The sequence below is a fragment of the Rhodotorula graminis genome, assembly GCF_001329695.1.
Source record: "Rhodotorula graminis WP1 unplaced genomic scaffold RHOBAscaffold_12, whole genome shotgun sequence".
Taxonomy (NCBI): domain Eukaryota; kingdom Fungi; phylum Basidiomycota; class Microbotryomycetes; order Sporidiobolales; family Sporidiobolaceae; genus Rhodotorula; species Rhodotorula graminis.
The window spans coordinates 148-22492 of NW_017264939.1; the positions used below are offsets into that span (position 1 = coordinate 148).

At 67.7% G+C, this 22345-nt stretch overlaps 6 protein-coding genes across 6 annotated transcripts; 2 read left to right on the forward strand and 4 right to left on the reverse strand.

The window, feature by feature from the left end:
* Positions 1–1842: 1842 nt before the first annotated feature.
* RHOBADRAFT_38620 (uncharacterized protein) lies at positions 1843–3706 on the reverse strand (the record flags this gene model as incomplete). The annotated part of the gene is made up of 6 exons (XM_018413544.1): positions 3648–3706; positions 2863–3087; positions 2643–2791; positions 2421–2539; positions 2099–2375; positions 1843–2014 (listed from the first exon to the last, which is right to left on the reverse strand). Coding segments are annotated over exons 1-6 (993 nt in total), but the record flags the coding sequence as incomplete, so codon positions are not given.
* A 281-nt stretch (positions 3707–3987) lies between these two features.
* Positions 3988–8759, reverse strand: RHOBADRAFT_55197 (uncharacterized protein; the record flags this gene model as incomplete). Its single annotated transcript, XM_018417722.1, has 14 exons — positions 3988–4289; positions 4357–4715; positions 4798–4933; positions 5022–5185; positions 5249–5437; positions 5505–5594; positions 5670–6179; positions 6256–6402; positions 6499–6636; positions 6721–6933; positions 7024–7227; positions 7319–7525; positions 7609–8028; positions 8112–8759. 14 exons carry the CDS (start codon positions 8757–8759, stop codon positions 4160–4162), a joined length of 3555 nt encoding a protein of 1184 aa, XP_018268991.1. The 3' UTR covers positions 3988–4159.
* A 504-nt stretch (positions 8760–9263) lies between these two features.
* RHOBADRAFT_46038 (uncharacterized protein) lies at positions 9264–10595 on the forward strand (the record flags this gene model as incomplete). The annotated part of the gene is made up of 2 exons (XM_018414706.1): positions 9264–9339; positions 9412–10595. 2 exons carry the CDS (start codon positions 9264–9266, stop codon positions 10593–10595), a joined length of 1260 nt encoding a protein of 419 aa, XP_018268992.1.
* Positions 10596–10897: 302 nt separating this feature from the next.
* RHOBADRAFT_38624 (uncharacterized protein) lies at positions 10898–13256 on the reverse strand (the record flags this gene model as incomplete). Its single annotated transcript, XM_018413545.1, has 9 exons — positions 10898–11198; positions 11270–11413; positions 11517–11578; positions 11658–11917; positions 12003–12222; positions 12296–12350; positions 12422–12499; positions 12615–12934; positions 13004–13256. The coding sequence occupies 9 exons, from the start codon at positions 13254–13256 to the stop codon at positions 10965–10967; spliced, it is 1626 nt and encodes a 541-aa protein (XP_018268993.1). The 3' UTR covers positions 10898–10964.
* Positions 13257–17425: 4169 nt separating this feature from the next.
* Positions 17426–18788, forward strand: RHOBADRAFT_46040 (uncharacterized protein; the record flags this gene model as incomplete). Its single annotated transcript, XM_018414707.1, has 2 exons — positions 17426–17540; positions 17620–18788. The coding sequence occupies 2 exons, from the start codon at positions 17426–17428 to the stop codon at positions 18786–18788; spliced, it is 1284 nt and encodes a 427-aa protein (XP_018268994.1).
* Positions 18789–19466: 678 nt separating this feature from the next.
* On the reverse strand, positions 19467–22193 carry RHOBADRAFT_55200 (uncharacterized protein; the record flags this gene model as incomplete). The annotated part of the gene is made up of 8 exons (XM_018417723.1): positions 19467–19971; positions 20074–20614; positions 20678–20753; positions 20838–20925; positions 20990–21132; positions 21247–21378; positions 21454–21603; positions 21738–22193. 8 exons carry the CDS (start codon positions 22191–22193, stop codon positions 19518–19520), a joined length of 2040 nt encoding a protein of 679 aa, XP_018268995.1. The 3' UTR covers positions 19467–19517.
* Between the last annotated feature and the right edge of the window lie 152 nt (positions 22194–22345).

The following is a 22345-nucleotide window of genomic DNA, read 5'->3' on the forward strand; positions in this document are numbered from 1 at the left end:
GCCCATAAAGGACGTGAGCAGGTTGCGCTCGAGATCTCGAAGCGTGACGAGAGCGTGCGACGCAATGTGTCGCCGAGAGCAGGCGTCGGCGACAGCGTGTCGAGGCGAGGGACGCTCGGCGCTCGACGCAGCGTCGAAGCCGACAGCAAGGCTGCCCGACTAAGTCGCTCGATATGACGGTGCACGAGGAGCTGAAATGTCGAGGTGGTCATGCGGGTGGAAGCCGTGCTGCCCTTGCTCGAGGCGAGCCGCCGCGCGAAGGAAGAGGACGAGGTCGGGAAGAGGAGGAAGAGCGCGATGTCGGAGTGTCGGCGTGCACCTGGCGGCTCCTGTGCTGTCAGGGGTAGACGTTCGAGTCAGTGTCGGCGGCAGGGAAGCCGGGGAGCCCGTGGCTCGCTCAGGTGGACCGAGTCGGGGAGGAGAGGAGGAGCGGAGAAGGGGCAAGCTACTTTTCGGGGCTGCTGCGGGCGCTGTGTCGGCGGCGGTGGGCTGTGTGTCGATGATTGTGCTGCTTCGCCGTTGCGCACCGCGGCTGGACGAGGGCGAGGTGCTGCTGAGGGAGGTGGTGGGACGAGGAGCGATGAGGACGAGAACGCGACGGCGGCACGTCGCAGGGCGTGGAGAGCCGGGTCGCAGGGTCCCGAAAGCGCATCAGTCGAGCAGCATGGGCTCGACTGGCTCAGCAGGTGAGCGTGAGATAGTGAGGAAGGAGAGTCGACGGACGACAGATCGCATTGGCTTCTCCCCGTCTCTCGTCGTGCGAGCACGGTTAGGCTTCACGAGGACTGTCTACTGAGTCTCGCTGTGCGCTTCGGCAGGGCAAAAAGTGCTGTGGGTGCGACCCGACCTCGAGTGCCCGCTCGACTTGGCGCCTCTCAGCTGGCGTTCTCGCGGCCTTGCGGGTCTTGCACGAGTTAGCCAGAGGCGCAGTGTCTATTGCAAAAGAGGTACAGGGACAACACAGACGAGACAGCGCAACCTGGGCCAGCCAGGTGTTCGCAGCGCTCACCGATACCCTCGTCCGAACGCTCCTCGCCCAGCAAACCCGCCGGCGCCGTTGCCCGATGGAGCGCGCTGCATCCCTCGACTCGGCGCGCGACGATAGGCGCCCTCGTCGTGAGCGCCGCAGCGGTCGGGCCGCTCTCCTCCACCGGCGTACCCTCCTCCGCCGTGGCCGCCCGACGGCCCTCGCCCGTGCCCAAAGTCCGAGCCCGCCATGCCGACCGCCGACACGCCGTCGAACGACTCGGCCGCGTTGTGGCGAGCCGCACGCTCAAACAGGAGCTGGCGCGGCGGCGCGCCGTACTCGACGCCGGCGCCGGTGCGCGACGAGCGCGACTCGTGAAGTGCCTGCCCGCCGCCGTAGCCGCCGTCGTGACCGCCCTGCGCAGCGCCGGCGTAGTACGCGCCCCCCAGCTTGTCGTCGTACGGCGGCTCGGGCGCGTGCCCGTCGCCGGCGAGGAGGTCGCGGCTGCTCGGGTTGGTGCGGTAGCTCGGCGCCCGGCTCATGTCGATGCCGCCGACGCCGGGATAGGGCAGCGTCGAGGTCGAGTCGGCGGGACCGTGGCTGTAGCCCATGGGCTGCGCACATGCCGCGAGGCCGTCGACCGAGGTGACGCTCTCGGCGTAGCCATGTGTCGTGCTGCCGAGGCCGACGATGCTGTCCGAGTCGCCGTAGCCGTGCTGGATGTACTGCTGATGATGCGGAAGAGGGTGCGACATGCCGTACGGGCCCGAGTTGGCGTACGGGAGGACGGGAGCGACGATGCTCGACGGCGGATACGAGTGCTTCTCGCCGCCGCCCGCGCCCTTGTTTTGGACCGAGGCGGTCTCGGGGTACAGGTCGCTCGCGTTGAGGCCGATCTTGGGCAGCGTCGGCTGAGGCCGCGGCGCGTTGACGAGCTTGCCCGACTTGTCCTTGAGGTGCCGAAAGTCGCCCGCCGCCTCGCGACGCGCGTACTCGGCCTCCTTGGCGAGCCGGCGACGGTTCTTGCGCTTCATGAGCTCGGCGATGCTGCGAGAGAGGTTGCAGAGGGAGGGGAGAGACCGCGGTAGGTGAGCATCTGCCTCCTCGAGGCGGACGAGGGCGAGGACGCACCGTTTGTCGACCTTGTGGCAGCAGTACTCCTTGAGGTTGCCCTGGATGTAGCACAGGAGGGCCGGGTAGATGGCCGCCGCGACAAGGAGCTGGACGGCCGAGATGATGAAGATGGCGACCGTGAAGAGCATGGTCGCAAGCGCGAGCTGCTTGACGAGCGAGCCCGAGAAGTAGACGCCAAAGTCGGTCGTCCACTTCTGCGACTTGCCGAACGACCAGAGCGTAATGGCGTTGATGACCTGGCGCGGCGCGTCGGCGAGGAGGAGCCGTTTCCAGCCTGCGGACACGGGGCGAGGCGAGGTGAGCGGCGGCGGCGGCGAACCGACAAGGGACGAGAGGGAGGAGGACTCGCCCTTGAACGTGAAGAAGGTGAAGAAGGCGAGGTTGTCCTTCTTCTTCTTAGACGAGTCGACCTGGGCGAAGAAACAAAAGTGGTTGTAGCTGCGACGAGAAGGGGCAGGTCAATGACGATGGCCTCTGGCAGAGGACAGTCCCTCGTGGCTGCTGTCGCCTCGAGCGGGGTTGAAGAGAAAGACTTGCTCACCTGCGCAAGGCGTACCACGAGTGCGCCATGAGGTTGGTGTGCGCGTACGAGATGTCGCGCGACTTGACAATGGCGCGAGCCTTGCGGGCCTCCCACAGAAGAAGCACGAATGACACGATGATGCACGCGAAGAAGATCCATTTGCCGATCTGCAGGACACAGGCGCGCCGTTAGTCGAGTGCGAGGGGACGAGACGAGCCAGTGGAGGAGAGAGACGCACCTTGAACGGGACCTCGAGGACGTTGCTCGACTTGGTGTCGGCCTGGGCGGCCTCGGACTGGAGGATCTGGCCGGACCAGCGGTTCGACGCGAGGAGGGCGATCAAGGTGTACGTGTCGGCGACGTAGACGGCGATCGAGATGAGGAACAACGTCCAGTACCACGCGTACGACAGGCGCGAGCCGAACGTCTTGCTGTAGAACTGGCCGACGTCGATAAAGTCGAACTAGTGGCGGGCGAGAGAGGAGGGAGGGAAGGCGGAGGGAGAAGGGGACGAAAGAGGCGAGGAAGGTCAGCAACCGCTTGATCGGCCTTCGAGGTGCTGCGTCACTCGACCTTGCTGCACCCTCAAGAGCTCGCCGAGGCACCCGCTCGTCGTACCGGCCCCCTTGTGCCGCTCCATGGCGGCGAGGCGGTCCACCTTGTCCTGCTCGTCGCCAAACCATGAGCGCGCACCCGCTTCGCCTGCTCCACGGCGTGACCCGCCTCGAAACCGCGGACCTTGCCCAGCTCTAGGTGTCCGAGCCGCCCAGCCTCGCTCGCCTGGACCAAGCTGCTAGCCCCTCGAGCGCCCGTGGGCGGACCCGAGCCAGCTCGACACGCACACGGGGGCTCCGCGAGAGCACGAAAGCGCACGGCCGCCCTCGACAGCCGCTCCGACACGTCGCCCGCCGGCCTGTCCCACGATCCGCCGCCTCTCCCACCCGTCTCGATCTCGTTGAGCGAGGCGACCTTTGTCCGGGGACGCGAGGGCAGGGGCAGGGAGGGAGGAAGGGCGGGGCGCACCTTGTGATCTGGCACGACCTCACGCTTCCACTTGGCAGACGAGCAGCACATGGCTCTCGCTGGCGAGGGGCGTGGGTGGGAGCGAGGGACGCGAGCGCGATGAGGACGAACGCGCTCGATGACGAGACGGCGAGGGCTGGTGGGCCCTGGGGAGGTGGGTGTGGCGGTCAAACGAGTGCTGCAGAGCTCTGTGCGCGTGTCGTCTGGCGAGCTGAGCGACGTGTGGTGCCGAGCGACGACCTCCCCCGCCGTCGTCCGTCTCCTCCTCGTCGAGCCCCGCTGGCCGCGACACCTGCACCGCCTCGTCGCGCTCTCTCCTCTCCTGCGGCATGGCCTCGACGGCGAAGACTCGGAAGATAGTTTCAGACGAGCGACACCGAGTACAACACGGCGAGGGAGAGAGCCGGCGAGGCGCGGCACAAGGGTGGGCAGGGAAGACAGACGACGGCGACGGCGGGAAAGTCGAAGAGAGAAAGGGAACGAGGCATCGTCGACAAGGGAGGGGAGCGCGTCTATGCGGCCGACTGGCGCGACTCGGGCCGACTGGCTTGGCGCTGCTGCTGCTGCTGCTGTTGCTGCCGGAGGACATCGTCGAGCTGTGTTCCGCGACGCTGAGCGTCCGACAGCTCGTGCTCGAGGCGCCTGTACGTGCAAAGAGTCGGTACAACCGCGCAGGAGAGGACCGAGGAAGAGAGAATCGGGGACGCACTGACTCTCGCCTCGAAGCTCCTGCATGCGCTCCTTTGCGCCCTGCCGCTCGCGCTTGACCTTCTCCTCGGCGGCCCGCACTCGCTGCTCGAGCTCGCGCACACGTGCCTCCCACTTGCCCTCAGCAACGCCGTACTTGCCGCGCTGCTCGCCGAGGCGCGACTCGGCGTCGCGCAGCTGCGCCTGCGTCGCCGTGAGCCGGCGCTCGAGCGTCGACACGGACGCCTGCGCCGCCGCCAGGCGAGACGACAGCGCTGCATCTCCTGCGCCGCCGGACGAAGAGCCGGGGCGCGGCGACGAGAGGCTCGGCGAGCCGTGCGAGCTCTTGCGCAGCTGCGCCTGGAGGGACGACACCTCGGCCTGCGAGCGTCGACGACACGGGCACAGAGTGAGCACCGACCCTGGCTCGGCCAAGAAGAAGCAGGGGAACATGGCGGCGCACCTTTGCCGCCTCGAGCTCGGTCGTCTTGCTCTGCACCCTCGCGCGCCACTGCCGCTGCGCCTCGGTCGCGCTCTTGAGGCCCGCCTCGAACCGGTCGAGCTGCTTGTGCCGCGAATCTTGCTGACGCTTGAGGGCCCTGTACGAGCGAGGCGTCGTCAGGGGCCGCGCGTGTCCGAGAGAGAGAGGGAGAGAGAGGGAGAGAGAGAGAGACTCGGAAGACGCACTCGAGCTGGTCGACAAACTTGCTCTCGAGCTCACGCGTGCGGCGCTCAAACGAGTGCTGCAGGCCGTTGACGGCACGTAGGCGGTCGAGGAGGCGGTCGTGAAAGACGGGGAAGTTGGAGAAGGGCTTGGCGGCGTCGAGAGCAGGTGACGAGGGCGGTTTGCGCTGCGGGCGAGGGTGGTGTCAGTCGGCTCGGGTTCTGAGAGCGACAGGGAGCGGTGGACGCACCTTTTCGGTGGCACCGAGGCGGTCGACGGCCTGGAAGACGGTGAGGAGGAGCGTGTTGCGCTCGGCGAGCTGGTCGCGGTACTGGTTCTCGGTCTTGCTGAGCGCCCGGTGGTCCGTGTTGAGCTGGCTCTCGACCGAGCGCAGGCGATCGCGAGCCGACGACAGCTCGTGCTGCGTATCGCGGAGGGTCTGTGTGCGGCAGAGGCGAGATGTCAAGCGGGCGCGCGTGCGAAAAATGAGGACGATGGCGGCGCACCTTCGTGGCAAGGTCGTGCTTGTCCGCGAGGGCGAGACGGTCTTGCGTTTCCGAGGCGAGCTGGGCCGCAAGGTCCTTCTTGTCCGACTCCTGCAAGGTGACGCCAGAGTCAGTCCGGGCTCGAGTCGAAGTTGCGGAAAAGGGACCAGTGAGAGGGGGACGCACGAGCTCGGCAATGCGCAGGTCTTTCTCCTTGACGAGGTTGGTGCGAGCGTCGATCTCGGCCTCGGCATCTGCCAGCTCGTGTTGAGCGCGAGACAGGTCGCGCTTGGCCCGCTCGAGCTCGACGCCGAGGGCCGAGCGGTCGTGGTTGGCGGCGTCGCCGGCGTGACGAGTGCTGCGCTCGAGGCCGTCGAGCGCTCGCTGGAGGTCGGCGACGTCGCGCTCACGGTCCTCGGCCCGCTCCTTTGCGCGGTGCGCCTCGGCTCGGGCCGCCGCGAGATCCGCTTCGACGATCTCGCGCTCGTCCTCCTCCTTGCGCAGGGCGCGCATGACCTCGTCCGCCTCGTCGCGCAGGCGTTGCGCATCGGCCTGGGCCGTGCGGGACGACTCCTCGAGCTTGGCGTGGCGCAGGGCGAGGTCCTCGACCTTGGAGCGGAGGAAGGTCGCCTCGGTCGTCGCCGTCTCGTGCTGAATGGCGAGGTCCGACAGACGGCCCTTTGACGACGCGAGTTTCTGTACAGGAGAACACGGCCATGTCAATGACGGTCGCTGGCAGGTGCGGGCAAGAGCCAGAGAACGGAAGGCGCACCTCCTTGAGGGCCGTGACGACCTCGGCGTGCACCGACTCCTTGTCCTTGGCGTCCTTGTCGACGGCGTCGAGCTCGTTCTGGAGCTCCTCGATGTGGCGGTCCTTGTCGTCGAGCTCCTCCTCGAGCTGGAACACTTGGGCGCCGAGCTGTGTGGGGAAACGAGAGGCGGCGAGGATCGTCAGGAGCGTTCGTGCGAGGGAATGGGAGAGCCGAGCGAGGCGAGAGAGCGGCGCAGGACGCACCTTCTGCAGGTCGTGTGTGAGCGCGTCGACCTCCTGCTGCTCGGCGTGCAGCTGCGCGTCCTTGTCGGCGACCTGCTGCACGAGCGCCTCGAACTTGTCGCTCAGCTCGTCCAGTTCGCCCTCCTTCTCCTCGAGCACCTGCGCGATGGGACGGGACAGAGGCGTCAGTACGACGAGCTTGAGGGAGAGGAAAAGGCGCAGGGTGAAACTCTCTCGACCCACCTGCCGCGCTTGAGCCTCGCGCTCCCTCGCACCCTCGACCTCCTCGCGCCACTCCTCTGCCACCTGCTCGAGGTCGCCGCGGTGCACGTCGTCGCGCTCGTCGATCTCGCGCAGCAGGTCCTCGATCTCGTGCTCTTTGGCGTCGAGCTGCGTCTTGACGTCCTCGAGCTCGAGCGCGAGCGATGTTGCCCGGTCGCGGTGCGTGTCCAGGTCCTGCGTGACAAGAGACAACGACGACGAAACAGTCAGTGACTGACTCGGCGCCCGCACGAGGCAGAGACAGAGAGAGCGACGGGGACGCACCTTCTCGAGCGCCTCGCGGTCGCCGTCGTCGTGCTCCTCGTCGGCGCGCTTGGCCACTCGTTGCGCGAGGTCGAGCTCGTTCTCGAGAGCAGCGAGGTCGGCCTTGAGGTCCTCGACTTGGCCTTTGAGCGAGTCGGCCTCCTCGTTGCGGGTCGCGAGCATGGTGAGCTGTGCCGCGAGCTGCGACCGGAGCGACGTGTTGTCCTGCGCACGTGGCGGCAAGTGTGTGGGCCGACATGTACGGAAGGAGAGGGGAGCACAGAGGGGAGCGCCGTCGAGAGCGGGCGGGACGCACCTGCTCGAGCCGATCGACTTGTCGCCGGATGGTGCCCCTGCTGCGGCCCTCGAGGCTGACGCCGCTCTCGTCGGCGTGATCGGCAAGGTCGTGGCGCATGTCGGCGGCCTCGTTGCGCAGGTCGTCGAGCTCGTCGTGCACGTCGGCGAGCTGGCGGCGAAGGTCGTCGCCCTCGTCGAGGGCGGCGTCGAGTTGGTCGCGCAGGTCCTGCGCGAAGTGGGGCAGGCAGGGTGAGTCCCAGTACACGACCGGAGAAAGGAAGGGGGCGAGGGAGGACGAGGAGGACGCACCTTGACGTCGCCGGCAGCCGCGCTGTCGGCGCGCAGCTGCTTGTTGTCGCGGTGCAGCTCGCGCGCCTTGCGCTCCCACTGGTCGCGCGCGTCCTCCTGCTCGCGGAGGCGCTTCTCGAGGTCGCGCTCGCGGGCGGTCGGACCGCCGACGGCGCCGGCGGCCGACGACCGGCGGCCAGAAGACCCGCGCGCGAGCTCGTCGCGCTCGGTCGTGAGGGCCTGGATGGCGCGGTCGCCCTCGAGGAGGAGCTTCTTGTAGCGCTTGAGCTCGGTGCGCAGGGTCTGGAACTCGACCTTGAGCTGGATGTTCTCGCGCAGGGCCTGCTCGACCGACGACGGGGCGAGCCTCTCGAGGCGCTGCTCGTAGAAGTGGAGCTTGAGCTTGAGCGAAAAATTGTCCTTCTTGAGCTCGTCGATGACCTGTCGAGTGGACCAGAGTCAGCGAGGTGGCCACGAGCGGGTGCGAGACAAAGAGAGAGAGACGAGAGAACCTGAGGGCGCACCTTTTCCTGCTCGCGGAGGGTCATGTTCTGCCCGGCGCCGTGCGCGTTGCCCTTGGGCGTGTCGCGCAGTTGGGCCTTGCCGGCGCGCGGGCGCCCGCCGAGGGCGCCTGGGCCGTAGACGTTGTTGGCGAGGCTCGAGTCGTCGGGGTGGGTCGACGACGAGAGGTCGACCGAGTCGGCCGCGAGGCGGGCCGACGAGAGGTGGGTCGTCTCGGTGCGGTCGTAGAGCTCTGTCGAGGCGGTCGAGAGGTCGGCCGAGGACGGGGTGGGTGCGGTCGACGCCGAGTCGTCGGGTCGCGACGAAGACGAGGTGGTCGGGGCGCCGCGCGAGGTGGGTGTGCGGCGGTCGGTCGACGGTCGGTGGTGGTGGTGGGCGGGCGGCGAGTCGCGGTCGTCGTCGTCGGCGCTGGCGGCCGAGGGCTGCTCATCCAACAGGGACGACGAGTCGTCCGGGTCGTCGGCGGCAGCATTCGACGAGGGGTTGGCGAGGCGGGCCCAGTCCGAGTGGGTGATGCCCGGCGGGGGTTGGTCGTAGTCTGCGCTGCGGAAGGTGGCGGCGAACGAGGGGAGGGTGACATCGGCGGGGCGATGAGGCTGGCGCGGGCGAGGTTGGGTCGACGCGGTCGACGACGCGAGCGACGAGTCCATCGTGCGCGGGGGCACGAGGCTCAGACGGAGCACGGCTTGCTCTGGCGGGGAGAGCAGGCGAGCGAGGGTGAGGCTTAGAGCGAGTGTTGCTCTCCGGACCTCGTCCTCGTCCTCCTCCTCGTCGTCGAACCTGGACCAGCTCTCGCTGTCTCTGCCTCTGTGGACCGCTGCTTGCACGCTGCACCGCTTGCTACACTCCCGCATGCGCCTGTGACCGGCCCAGCTCGCCGCCACACGGCCTTGCGAGTGCGCCATCTCGCCCCGCTCGCCGCCGACCCGCCATCTCGCCCTCCCTCAAGCCATCTCAACCTCCCTCAGCACCAGCGAGATGGCTCTCTTGCGCGACGGGCCATCTCTTGCTAGGTCGTGCAGCCACCCGCACCGACTACTTGAACCCGCTCGAGGCCGCCCTCTCTCTCTCTCTCTCCCTCTCCTCACACTCGCTCAACCTCGCCGCCCTCTCGAGCCCTCACCTCATCCACCACCTACCGCTACTCAACCACGATGCTCTACGCCTCGACCTCGTCCCTCACCGTCGCCCTGGTGGCCTCGGCCGCCGTCTTTGCCTCGCAGGCACAAGGTGCGCTCCTTCTCTCTCCTCTCCTCTCTCTCCCAGGCCCGCGCCTGACCCTCTTCGTCTCCTCTCGCGCAGCCCTCCCGACCAGCCGCTCGACGTCGACCGTTGCGCGCCGGGCCCACATTGCCTCGCACCACAGCCGCGCCGCACGCGCCGTGCCCGCCACCGCCGACTCGACCACCTCGCTCGGCGACCACTCGATCGTCGTCGACGCGTCCACCTCGGCCGACGCCGGCCAGGGCGGCATCCGCAACTCGACCGTCAACCTCACGTCCATCTCGAAGCGCACAAAGGCCGACCGCGAGGGCACCCTCTCGTCCTTCTCGCGCGTCGTGCGCTCCCTCTTTGGCCGCGCCGTCCCCGCCGCGCCCGCCGTCTTCAAGCCCCTGCCCCTCACCTACTCGCCGCCCGTCTCGGGCAATGCCGCACCCTCGGCCTCGTCGTCGTCGTCGCACAAGAAGCGCCGCAGCCACCACAAGAAGCGCCGCGTCGTCCGCCAGCCTCGCGCCAACGCCCCGCTCAAGGGCAACACGCGCACCCTGCCCAACGGCCTTATCCTCGAGCTCGCCGACACCCACACCCACCTCCACCTCGCCAACGTCAAGCGCCGCCAGAACCAGGCCGTCGCCGCCGCCCAGCTCGCCCACGAGCGCCGCCAGGCCAACTACACCCTCGCTGCGGCCCAGGCCTCGGCCTACTCGGTCGCCGTCGCCGCCCTTGGTGACGCCGAGCCGACCGCGAGCCCGGTCGTCGACGCCCAGGCCGCCGCGCCCACCTCGTTCGTAAACATGACGGGCCCGCCCCGCTCGTCGCTCAACGACACGGCCGGCGCCATCGCGGCCGCCCTCTCGCCCGTCACCCTCACCATCACGCTCGTCCCCTCGGGCATCGACGGCGCCCTCGTCGACGCCGCCTTCCTCCCGACCGCGACCGCCTCGCCCTCGCCCTCGCCGGCCAAGTCGAGCGCCGCCGCCGTCGTGCGCTCGTCGTCGCCGAGCATCTCGAACCCCAAGGCGTCGAGCACGCGCGAGTCGAGCCCGGACCCGACCTGGACCGCCATCCTCGCCGCCTTCTCGGCCTACACCCCTCCCTTGGCCGCCACCGCCTCGCCCGCACCTGCGCCCGCCTCGGCGGCGCTGAGCGCCGTCAAGCGCGGCATGGAGCGCCGTGTCGTCGCGCGTGTGCCCGGTGCGCACCCGCGTCGCGCCCCGGTCGTGCATGCGGCGCCGGTCGTCAAGTACTACCCGGCGCCGGCCTAGATGGCCCCGCCCCCCTCCCCGCCGCCGAGGCTAGCCCTCGAGCAGGCCCTTCTGTTCCTCTTCTCGACCTCGAGACGACCGGCTCTTGACGACGCCTCCTTCTCCCGTTCACGACTGGCTCGGACCCTTCTCGCGCTGTGCGCGACGCATCCCTTTGTGTAGCTCCTTCCCGAGTTGCTGTGCAACCTTCTGCGAGTCCTCTCCTCTCTGCGTCTGTCGAGAGAGACCGAGAGCGGGTCTGCAGCTTTCTGTGAGGTCCAGCTTCTCCTCTCGGCGCACGAGCCTCTCGTGGACGGAATGTAAAGAAGACTCAGATTTGGCATCGGGAGCTTCTGTATGTACATGCTGCGTCTACGAGCATATCGTGGCTCAGCCCTTGCGCGCCTCCCACCCGGCCTCGCCCTCCTCGACCGCCTGCGCGACGACCTCCTTGACCCACTCGCCTCGCGGCTCGATGCGGCAATCGAACGGGAGTGGGTGCGAGCTGAACCCCTCGCTGAACGCGTGGACGCTCGGCGGCTTCTCGGCGCCGGTCGCCGGGTCGAGCGCGGGGCGGAGCGAGCACGACCACAGGAGGCGGGTAAAGACGATGAAGAGGGACCGCTGTTCAGACATGCAAAGGCTCGTCAGGTCCGTCACAGAGAGCCAGAGAAGGAGAGAAAGGAGAGACGCACGTCGGCGATGTGCTTGCCCGGGCAGATGCGGCGGCCAAAGCCGTACGCGTGGTGGCCGGCGTCAGAGAACTTGGTCCCGACGAGCTTGCCCTCGGGCGAGATGAATCGTTCGGGCTTGAACGACGTCGGGTCCGGGTAGAGCTCCTGCATAACGTCGACGCGGCGGTCAGCAACTTTCGCGACGGGACCTCGCGGCGGCGGAAGTGGCAGCATCACGAGGAGGGGGAGAGGAGAGAGGGAGACGCACAGGGTCAAGGTGGATCGACCAGTGATTCGCGAGCACGATCGTGCCCTTGGGGATGAAGAAGCCTGCGAGCAAAGGCGTGGTCTCGGTCAGGAACGGCGACAAAAGGAGCGACGACGCCGACTTGAGAAGGTCGAGACGCACCGTTGTACCAGTCGTCCTCGGTCGTCGCGTGCGCCAAACCGCCCGCAATGACGGTCCTCCACCTCAAGATCTCGCGCACGACGGCCCCACAGTAGACGAGGTCGGGCTGGTCCGCAAAGCTCGGCAGGCGGCCGCGGCCGACGACCGAGTCGAGCTCGGCTTGCGCCTTGGCCTGCACCTCGGGATGCGTGACCATCGACATGATGAAAGTGTTGATGCCGTCGGCGGTCGTGTCGGACCCGGCACCGTACAGCGCTCCGCTGCGAGAGGAAGGCGTCGCTCCCGAAAAGTCAACGACCGCGCAAGGGCGCCGAGAGAGAGAAAAAGTGACGAGGCGGGACGCACGCAAGGAAGTAGGCCTCGTTGTCGCTGAGCTTGTACGACTGCTGCGACTCGAGGATGTACTTGGCGAAGCAGTGCGCGTCGCGACCCTCCTCGACGTTCTTCTTGACATCGAGCACGTGCGAGCGAAAGAGCGACAGGGTCTCGTCGAAGATGGTGCTAGCCTCGCGCTTGAAGGGTGCGAGGACGGTCGGGACGTAGTTGAGGATCGGGAGCGAGTCGACTGCGCGCTCGAGGGGTCAGTCGAGGGTAGGCGGCTCGAGCGCAGGGACGGGGCAAAGAGGCGGGCGACGCACCGAGGTACCGGCCGGCGACGGCAGTCTTTGTCATCATCTCGTTGATGTTGCGCATCTAATGGCGGGAAGAGAGGTCAGGGACGGGTGGTACAAGGCTAGAGAGAGGGAGAGCGGCAGCAGGCGCACCCTCGTGATGGCCGGGTCCTGCGGCGTGGGCGCGCGCTTGTTGAAGCCAATCTGCATGATTGTCGAGCCCGCATAGCGCTGCGACAGGTCGAGAAGCGCGTCAGTAGCGCGCCTGAAGATCGAGACGACGACCGAGAGTGAGACGACGCGGGAAAGGGAATGCGGCGAGGGGGAGAGGAGGAGGGCGGCGCACCTGGCAATGGCCCCAGAACTCCTTGGGCTTGTCGAGCATGTCGCGAACGAGTTGAGCGCTCTCCATCTCCTGGATCTCCTCGTACGACGCCGCGCTCGCCGGGCTCGTGAGCTGGTGCAGGAGCCGCCGCTCGCGCCTCCACAGGTCGCCGTACGGCATGAAGGTCATGCGCAGGCCTCGCGAGACGAGCTCGGACGTCATGATGAGGCGGGCGCGAGACGAGTAGATGTTGGACCGTTTGTCGAGGAGGTCGATGGCGGGTTGAGCGCGACCGAGGACGATCATCGTGTTGCGGCCCATCTTGAGCGTGAACATGGGGCCTGTCGTCGCACGCAACCGAGTCAGCTTATCGCCGTCGAGGACACGAGGCGAGCGAAACCGAGGCGCACCGTACTGGTCGGTCCACTCGGCGAACCGGACCCAGGGTTTCGACTTGGGCACGTCGAGGATGTTGCCGAGGATGGGCAGACCGGGCGGGCCTGGCGGCAGCGGCCCTTTGGCGGGCTTGCTCCGGGCGAACAGGAAGACGGCGGCCGCGACGAGGACGGCGAGGAAAGTGGTCGGGCTGGTGCCGAAGGCGGCGAGGGTGAGGCCGGCCGAGAGCGGCGGCGCGACGGCAGCGAGGGGCAGGGTCGAGTTCATGCTGCTCGGCCGCACAAGTTGATGAAGAGAGGGAAGCAGCACGGCGACTGGAGCGCCGGCGCGGTCGAGAGAGGCGTCGCTGTCGGAGGGTGAGTGGTTCTTCCGAACGCCGGCCGAGGTGGGGAGAGAGGGGAACGGCGCTTCGCTCGGGCCGGCGGCAGCTGGCGGCCGCCCACAGCGTTCTCCCTGCACGTGCTGCGTCGCCGCGTCCAGGCTGAACCGATGCGGCGGAGCCGACTGCGAGGAATTGCCGCCCGGGCCGCCGACACTCGCTCGCTCGCTCGCACGCTCTTAGGCAAAGCTGACGCTGTTCTCTCGCTGCAAGGCTCTCGAGGCGCACGATGAGGAGACTCGAGAAGGCTCATTGCAGCGAAAGAGAGGGGTACGAGGGCATGTCGGTCGACTTTGAAGAGGTGGCAGGCGTCGATTTGGTCCCGCAAAGGGGTGCGCCCGCCACACGGCAAAATAGAAGAGCGCCCCCTCCTCGCAAAAGGAGAGAGTCGGTTCTGCCCCCTCGTTAAAATCCGCGTGCGTATACGCTCCCGAGGGAGAGGCACGAAGAGAGTCATCGAGGGGGGGGGGGGGAAGGGAGGGAAGGGACGGGTGCGGGTTGCGGCGAGAGGCGGATCGACGACCGTGACGGGCTGAAGGAGACGGGCGTGTTGCCGAGAGCAGGGCGGGCCTCACAGCCGCGAGCAGGAAGTGCGAAGGCGAGGACGGGGAGCAAGGCGAGGCCGAGCAGAAACAGGGGAGGCTGCGCAGGGGCAAGATGGGTCAGCTCCGGGCGCAGGCCGAGTGTAGAGAGACGAAAAGGGGAGAGGAGGGGCGCACCTGTAGCGAGGAAAAGCACGAGGGGTGCAAAGCTTCGAGTCGACGACGATGAGGACGCGGCAGCGTGGCTGGTCGCTGGACCCGCTCGTGCTCAGTCGGCCGGCCCCGCAAGAGAAAGAGCGGGCATTGTCGGCTGAGCCAGTGCGCTCGCTCAGGCGAGAGAGCGAGGTCGAGAGTGAGGAGAGAGAAGGAGAGGGGGAGGGCGGCACGGTGGAGGAGCTGCTGGTCGACCGCCGCCAGCGTCCTCGCCTCGACTCGTGCTGGTCTGGCGGCTAGCGGAACCGCACTGCCCGTACTGCTTCGCTCAGCTGCATCTATACGCGAACCCGCCGCGGCCGATGCGCACTCGCTCGCCTGGGCTCATCTCCTCGCCAAGTGTGCCGCTCTCTCGGCCCTCGCACCGGCTCGCGGTGCACCTGTGTGCCGCGCTACATCTCGCGAGCACCTCTATCGACGCGACCCGCTCAGCTTAACCTCGGCTCGAGAGGTACCGACGACGCTGCTTCCTGCCGCCTCGAGCCAGCCAACCTCGACCCTATGCTGCTCGGCGCGCTCTGCAACGAGGCGGCCTGCGCGCGGCCCATCCGCTCGACGAGTGCTCTGGCTGCTTTTTCTGAGCAGCAGCTGGCAGTTTCCGAGTTCCTGGCCCTTGCCAGGTGCTCGAGGCCGAACCTCCCACCTGGCCTCGGACAGTCGTCTCACCCCTCCTGACCGTGCGCGATCCCTTTTGCCGACGCGCATCAAAAACACATGTACAGCATCTCCTGTCGTGATCGCGGCGGGCGCCCTGCCGGTTTGTCAGGCGAGAGGTCGGACATGCTCGTGCTTTTCCGCCGCCTCGCAGAGGCGTGCTTTTTCCGCATCGCTCGTGCTCGCCTGCTAGTCTTTCGCTGCACGCCAGGTCCAGCTGGTCGACAAAGCTACCGCGAGCTGCAGGGCCCGGCCTCGCCGCTACAGCTACGATGCCGTCAAGTCGAGAGTTTCGGCCGGCTCGCTTTTCTCAGCGTCGCCCATTCTCGCTCTGTGAGCCTCGCAGAAGCTCGCAACCCTGCTGCTCGGACCCCTCGAGGCTCGAGCCGTTGAATCGACCTTGAGCGCACAGAGTCGACGGCCTGCCGCTCCAGGCGCGACCGCACAGGACCTTCCCAACCCGGCCTTTCGACCAAGCGATCCTCGCTTTGCAGGCCGCTCGCGAGGGTTCGTCTGCTTCGGCAGGAGGACGTGATCGCGTGTGGACGACGGAGCGATCCCTGCAGCCGGAACCATAGTCGCGGCCGTTCGGAAAGAGCTTAGCGCGAAGAGGACGTGCGCCTGCTGGCAAACTCTCGAAGCGCGCGAGGCCATCATTGCTGTTGCCGACCGAGCAGCCTGCGACACGCACAGAGAGAGGGTGGACAGCAGTGCCATCACGACTCGAAGCGGGAAGCTGGGCGACAAACTCGAGGCTCGTGCGCTCCGAGGAAACGACGCTCTGGAGCTCGAGCGCGAGCTTTTCGCCGCGCCTGCGCCGGTGCCGCTTTCTCTGCAGCTCGTATACAGTGTCGCGAATGAAGAGACGATGGCCTTGAGCCTACTCGAGTCGTGCGGGACAGGTTCCGCTCCTCGAGCCGTCGCGCCTTCTTCCCGTCGTCGACGGCTCATTTTCTCGCTCTTCTCGCGTCTAAAGGTCGCAGTCAAGTACTCGAGCGTCGGAGAAGTGTATCGAGCTCGCATCGCACGACGATGGCGGGTCGAAGGGTGACCCAGTCGGAAGCGGTTCGTGCGCGGCCCGTTCGTCGCTCTCGCGGGACCGGCTGCAGCACAACGACGCCTCGAGCTTCAACGCCCATGTTCTCCCGCACGTCGGTCTGCACGAAGAGCTCGTCGCGGAGCCGAGTGCGGTTGCTCGAGGGCAGGAACGGGCTGCGCACGAGGAGCGAGAGCGCTTTCTCGAACCTCGGGTGCAGTGCTCGCCGAAGCACGGGGCGGCTGCCTGTGATCGCGCTCGCTCGAGGGGATGGCCGAGTCGACAGTGAGAGCTCGAGAGACTTTGAGCGCGTCCTGCCGCCAGGATGGTTCCGGCTCTCGTCGACGAGCCGAGCCTCTGAGCGTCGACCGCCGAGCGGCGAGTGCGTCGAACGAGCCAGCGGGACGAGGCTTCGACGATGCGGGCGTCTCTCCGACGAGGAAAGCGGCGTCGATGAGTGCAGAGAAGCCCTCAATGAAAGAGGCGTCAGATGCTCGGGGCGACCGGCGCACAGCAAGCGGCGCGAGACAGCCTGTAGCCGGAACGAGCGCAAGGCGGTCGGGCTGAAGCCGCCAGGGCTGGCGGATTCAATCAAGGCGTCCGACAAGCGGGGAGACAGCAACGCTGGCAGAAGCCCTGCCCGACTCGACGCTCGACTCGCTCGAGACGCCGAAGTCGGAAGGTCGCCCGTCCGGTTGCGGCAGCCAGCTAGGTCGGCCTGACGCTCGCTCGCTATCGAGCTGGCGGTCGAAGGCCTGCGACCGTCGACGAACGAGGAAATCGCAGGCACAGCGAGCGTGGGCATCGAGGGACGAGGTCGACGGGCTCGACGACGACGGGGAGAACCCAAGACCGCTTTGTCCGGCCCTCTGCCTCGGCGCAGACAGCGTTGTCGACCCTCTCCCTCCTTCCTTGTACCTCCTGCGACCCGCACGAAGCGCCCCTGCCCGTCAAGCGCGCGCCCCAGCTCCGCCTCGTCAGCTCGAACGCCAACTCAGTCGACCCGCCGCCCCGCGTCACTCGCTCCGCCCCGATCGACGTCAAGCAGTCGAGCGCACGAGGTGAGCACCTTCTGGTCCTTGGTGTGCAGCAGCAGGAGCAGCAGAGGAGCGAGCAGGAGCGTGCGCCGGGTGTCGGGCGGCGAGAGAAGTGAACGCGTCGCTGATCGCGCCCGCGATTGTCCAACGGCTCCCTCCCCTCCTCCTCCTCGTCGTCCTCCTTCGTCTGCCTCGTTCCTGCTGCAGACCTACTCGTCGAGCCTCTCGAGCACCGACAGCCACGCGCACGCCGCCTCACCAAGCCGCGCCAACGCCCTCTGCGCGCCCCCGCCCGCCGCGCGCGACCCGCCTTCTCGCCTCTCTCGGGTGCGCGCCATCTCGTCCTCTCGACGCGCCATCCCAACCGAGCCTGACCCTCTGCGCGCCTTGTTGCAGCACTCCGGCCATCTCGTGCATCAAGCCAACTCGAGCCGCCCCTCGCTACGACCTCGCTCTCGCCGGCTCTCTCTCTCTCTCCTCCTCCCTCGTCACCTCAACCCGCTCTCGCGTCCTCTCCCCTCGTCGCCCTCTCGCCCTCACTCCTCCTCTCCTCGACCTTCTTCACTCGCTTCGCCATGTCCGCCTACCACTCCAACGGTCGCCGGCACCCGGCCTCGCTCCTACCCAAGTCGTGGCACGACCCGGCCCTCCTCGAGTTCGTTCGCGCGCCCGTCACCCAGGACATGATCGGTGCGTCCCCTCACCTCGAGCCCGTCTCGCGCCTCGTCTGCGCCCCCGTCCTGACCTCGGTCTTGCCCCCGTCGTGCAGCCTACCTCGCCGAGAAGGCCATCGAGGTCATCCAGTGCAGCTCGCCGCCGCCTGCCGTCCTTCCCTCGCCCCCGGCGACGCCCACCAAGCAGGGCTTCCAGCAGCAGGCCGTCGACGCTCAAGCCTCGGCCATCCCCTCGCTCGAGACGTTCATCACGGTCCTCGTTCAGAAGTCCAACGTCCAGGTCCCGACCCTCATGTGCACCCTCGTCTACCTCGAGCGCCTCAAGACCCGCCTGCCCAAGGTCGCCAAGGGCATGCACTGCACCCGCCACCGCGTCTTCCTCGCCGTCCTCATCACGGCCGCCAAATACCTCAACGACTCGTCGCCCAAGAACAAGCACTGGACGCGCTACGCCGCCCTCTTCTCGCCCGCCGAGGTCAACCTCATGGAGCGCCAGCTCCTCTTCCTCCTCGACTACGACCTCCGCATGGACGAGGCCGAGCTCGTCCACCACTTTGCGCCCTTCCTTCGCCGCGCCGGTCCGGTCGCGTCCACCTCGCGCGCCCAGTACGCCGCGCCCCTCCCGGCGACGCACTACGCCCAGCAGCAGCAGCAGCAGCCGCAGCAGCAGCAGCGCGCCGCAGTACCGGCGACGCCGCAGCGCAAGGTCGAGCACCTCCAGGCGTCGGGCTACCTCACCCCGCCGCCCTCGGCCCGTCGCCCGACGCCCCACGCCGCGCCCTCGCAGCCTCGCGAGCGGCAGCAGGCTGCGTCTCGGCAACGCGACTCGCCGGCCGAGTCGCCGTCGTCGGGCGGCACGCTCTCGGACGTCGAGTCCGACTTTTCGGACCGCGAGATGGAGTACGAGCAGGCAGCGCCCGCCGCCGTCCGCACGACGCGCATGTCGTCGCGCCCCGTCCGCTCGTCGTCGGCCAAGCCGGTCACGCCGCCTCGGCTCGCGTCGGCGCACAAGTCGTCGTCGTCGCTCCCCGTCACCCCGACCGACGACGTCCCGCCTTACGCCTCGGCGGTCCACCCCGGCGAGCAGCACCAGCGTCGCCCGTCGTTCGAGCAGCTCCTGCGCGCACAGCGCAGCGGCTCGTTCCTCTCGCGGGCCTACGAGCAGGGGCAGCGCATGCTCCTTCGCGGCGGCAACGGCGTCAAGCCCGGCGTCGCGCCTCCTCAGTCGCTCGACTACGACGCCGACCAGGCCTACGTCCTCTAGGCGGTGTCGTCGTCGTCTACGCCTCTCCTCGCCTTTCTTCCCTTCCACCTCTCGGTTTCTCGGGCAGTGCCCGCGCGTTTTTCCTGGTCTCGTCGGCCGGCAGTGCCGCCTCGCTTCTCCCACATCTTGCACATAGTCCCGCCCTCCATCATCTGTATCGTCCATACCCCCTCCGTCTATCGGCAGGGCCGCAGTTCCGCCTTTCCTTGTCGTACCCCTCTTTTTCGTTCCTCGTCTCGGCGCATCTCGCCTCTTTAGCATTCATTCGCAACTCGAGATCTCTCTATAGCCCTCTCTCCCTCTTGCCTGCGTCCCCGTCTCGAGAGCACGAGACGAGAAAGCCTGAGCGAGCCGCTCGAGCGAGTTCTGCGACTTGCGAAAGTCCAGGGGGTCCGAGCGAGCTGCGCAGCGAGGGCGGCCCCTTCCTCGCTCGGGGCACCCGACTCGCTCCACATCCACAGCAGCGAGCGCTTTGTCGTGACGGCGCTCGGCCAGCCGATGCGGAAGAGGCGACGCGACAAAGGAGACAAAGGCTCGAGCGGCTCTTTGTTCTCTCGAACTCTCACCTGTGCAGTAAGGCGCATGGCGTGGCGACAAGCTCTCGGCGATACGGACGAGGCTGAGATGACAACAAAGAGATGAGAGCGCGTCGGCGCAGGCACGCACTTGGCCGCGCCGCGAGCGCGAGAGCCAAACGCTGTGACCCCGGGCCACTGCTCGGCGATCCTGCTACAGCTCCTCCGGCCCGTGCCCGCTCGACTCGGCCCCCTCAGAGCGCACCGCTGCTGCACTCTGTCCCGGCGAGACGAGCTCTCCGTGCGCCTCGAGACGCTGCACGTCCCGCTCCTCGTCGTCCTCCTCCCTGAACGCCTCGACGAGGATACCCGCCCCGCACTTGGCGCCGGCGCGAGCAGGCTTCTTGAGCTTGATCGTGTTGTGCCCGAGGCGGCGAGAAGGGGTCGAGGACGAGCTCGAGGGGCGAGTCGGCGCCGCAAGCGAGGCTGGCGACATCGAGCGAGTGCTGGACGAGGCAGGGCTCGAGGTCGACGCCTGAACACGTGGCTGCCCGTCGAAGGATGGAGAGGAGGAGGAAGTTGAGGAGGTCGGGCGGGGAGGTGTGGCAGGACGGTGCTGGGCGGGCTCGAGGCCGGCGTGTCGGGAAGGAGGAAAGAGGTCGCTGTAGCTGGGGGAGAGAAGAAGAGTCAGTACATCACGTGCCACCTGCAGCGTCGTGACCTGCAGGCCCTCTGAACAAGACTGTGCGAGAGAGTGAGGCTCGACGAACCGCTCGATCATGACCTTGAGGACGCCGCCAACCGTGTTCCCTCGCCCGCTCACCGTCCCCTCGACGCCCCTGATCGTCGCCATGCCGTTGGCGCCAGGCACCCTGCACATCTCGATCTCCTCCATCGTCGGCACCTCGCCGAGGCCGCCGATGAGCGCCGGGCACAGACAGACGACGAGGTTGGACGCCGTCATGAGGTTGTCCTTCGAGTTGGCCGCGATGAGGGCGAGGACGCCGAGGACGTGTCGAAGGAGGGTACGGGTCGGCGAGGACAGGAGGGGGACGAGCTCGACCTCGACGTGGGCGAGAGCGGCATCGTCGTCGCCGACAGGGCAGGTACGCGCGACGTCCCAGACGTCGCCTCCCGGGAGGAGCGGCACCGGCAGCTCTCGGAGATAGAGCTTGAGGAGCGAGGCGGCGAGGTACGGGGCGTCTGGAAGGGTCGAGAGCGAGACAGGGTGGCCGCGCTCGTACGCCCCTCGAAGGTGCATGACGTGTGCAGCCGAGGGCGAGCGGCGGAAGATGCCGACAGAAGCACGACCTGCACGAACGCCGACGAGAACAGTCAGTTCTGCTTACGGTGGACCGAGTGAGAGGGGCGCACCTTGATCCAGAAGGACGTCGACGCAGTCGCGCACGATCGTCGGTAGTCGTGGGTCGTTCTCGTTCTCGCTCATCGTCTGCAGGCGCCGGGTTGTCAGTCAACGATCCGCGACACTACTGGTCGTTTCCTAGAGCAAAAGTTGAGGGGAAGGCGAGCGCACCTGCTCGAGAGGCCGGCCGAAAGTCGCCTTGAGCGACTCGTCCTGGTTGACCGGCACGACGATCTCGTCCTCGGTCGCAGCGTTGGCTCTGCGAGCATGCTGGGTCAGTGACACTCTCATGAGAAGGGACAGAGGGTGGAAGGGCGACGCACACATAGACCTCGAGCGGGAACTCAATCTGCTTGAACGCCTCGGGCCCGACTGCTTGCGCAAGGCCGGACAAGGTGGCGCACTGGACGAGTTTCTCGGCTGACTTGACGGACAGCAAGGTCGACGAGAAGATACCGAGGATAGCCTGCCCGAGTAGACCATGTTCGAGGCGGCGCGAGGGAAGGGAAGGAGGACAGAAGGGGAGAGCGAGGGTCAGTCTCGGCCCACGCAGACAGGGACCCAGAGGACTCGGGCGCACACGAGTCCACCACCCACCGCCGACGATGTAGATGTGGCGGACGTTCTTGCGGACGACGCGGGCGACCGACAGGTACGACGATACGAGGTGGGCGGTTGTTGGAGCGTGAGGGGTCGGGTTGACGAGCAGTACCTGCGCACGCTTTCTGTCAGGTTCCGCCGGGCGAGTATGCAGAGGAGGGAAGAAGAGAGAAAATAGGGGACGCACGACGGTGTAGGGACCGGACTGGGCGAAACGCTCGAGGCGTCGGCGCAGGTTGGCGAGCAAGTTGGCGTGCGAGACCTCGCTCGGGGGCGGTATGCGCGAGCCTGCGAAGACGAGGAGCGGCCCTGGAGGTTCGACGCCGTCGTTCCCAGCCTGTTGCGCAACTCGACGAGAGGGTCAGTCGATTGGACCAGCGTGAGGGCGTGTCGGCCGCACGAACGAGTCCTCCCGCGCCTCTCGCCCGTCACCGCCTCCAAGTCGACACAGAAGGAATGCGAGGGACGCACCTGCCACACGATAGTCTCGGCGAGCGAGTCGAGCTCGTTGTCCTCGTCCTCCTCGAGCACCGCCGGCTCGTCGCCCGCCGCGCCGGCGTCGACGAGGTGCACCTCGGGCACCGTGGTCCATGCCGGTATGCGGCCCCGCTCGCGTGTGCGCGCGCGCTGCCCGCCTGCGCCAAAGGTGGCCGAGCTGAGGGCCTCGGCGGCTGGAGCTGGCGAGGAGGAGGCGGAGGGTGCGGGGCGGTAGCCGAACGCCGACGATATGGTCGCGCCCCAGCCTGCTCGTGTTGGCGGTGTACGGGCTGGCGGTGCTGTCGTGGCCTTGGCCGAGCGGGAGGACGGCGAGGGCGTGCGACAGCGAGATGCGGACGAGTTGATCGAGCCGGCGGCACGCGGCGGCGAGCGAGGTGCAGGGCGGGCGAGCAGCTGCTGCAGCGACGACACGGTCGCACTGTCGCTCATGATCGACGTTCGCTCGGCGAGAGAGCGCGCACTCGACGAGCAAGAGGCGCGCGACCACTGAGAGACTCTAGAGGGGCGCCGCACTTGCTCGCTCTCATCCTCCTCGCTCTCGAGAGACTCTCGCGCGCACTCGAAAGCTTCAGAAGTTGGTT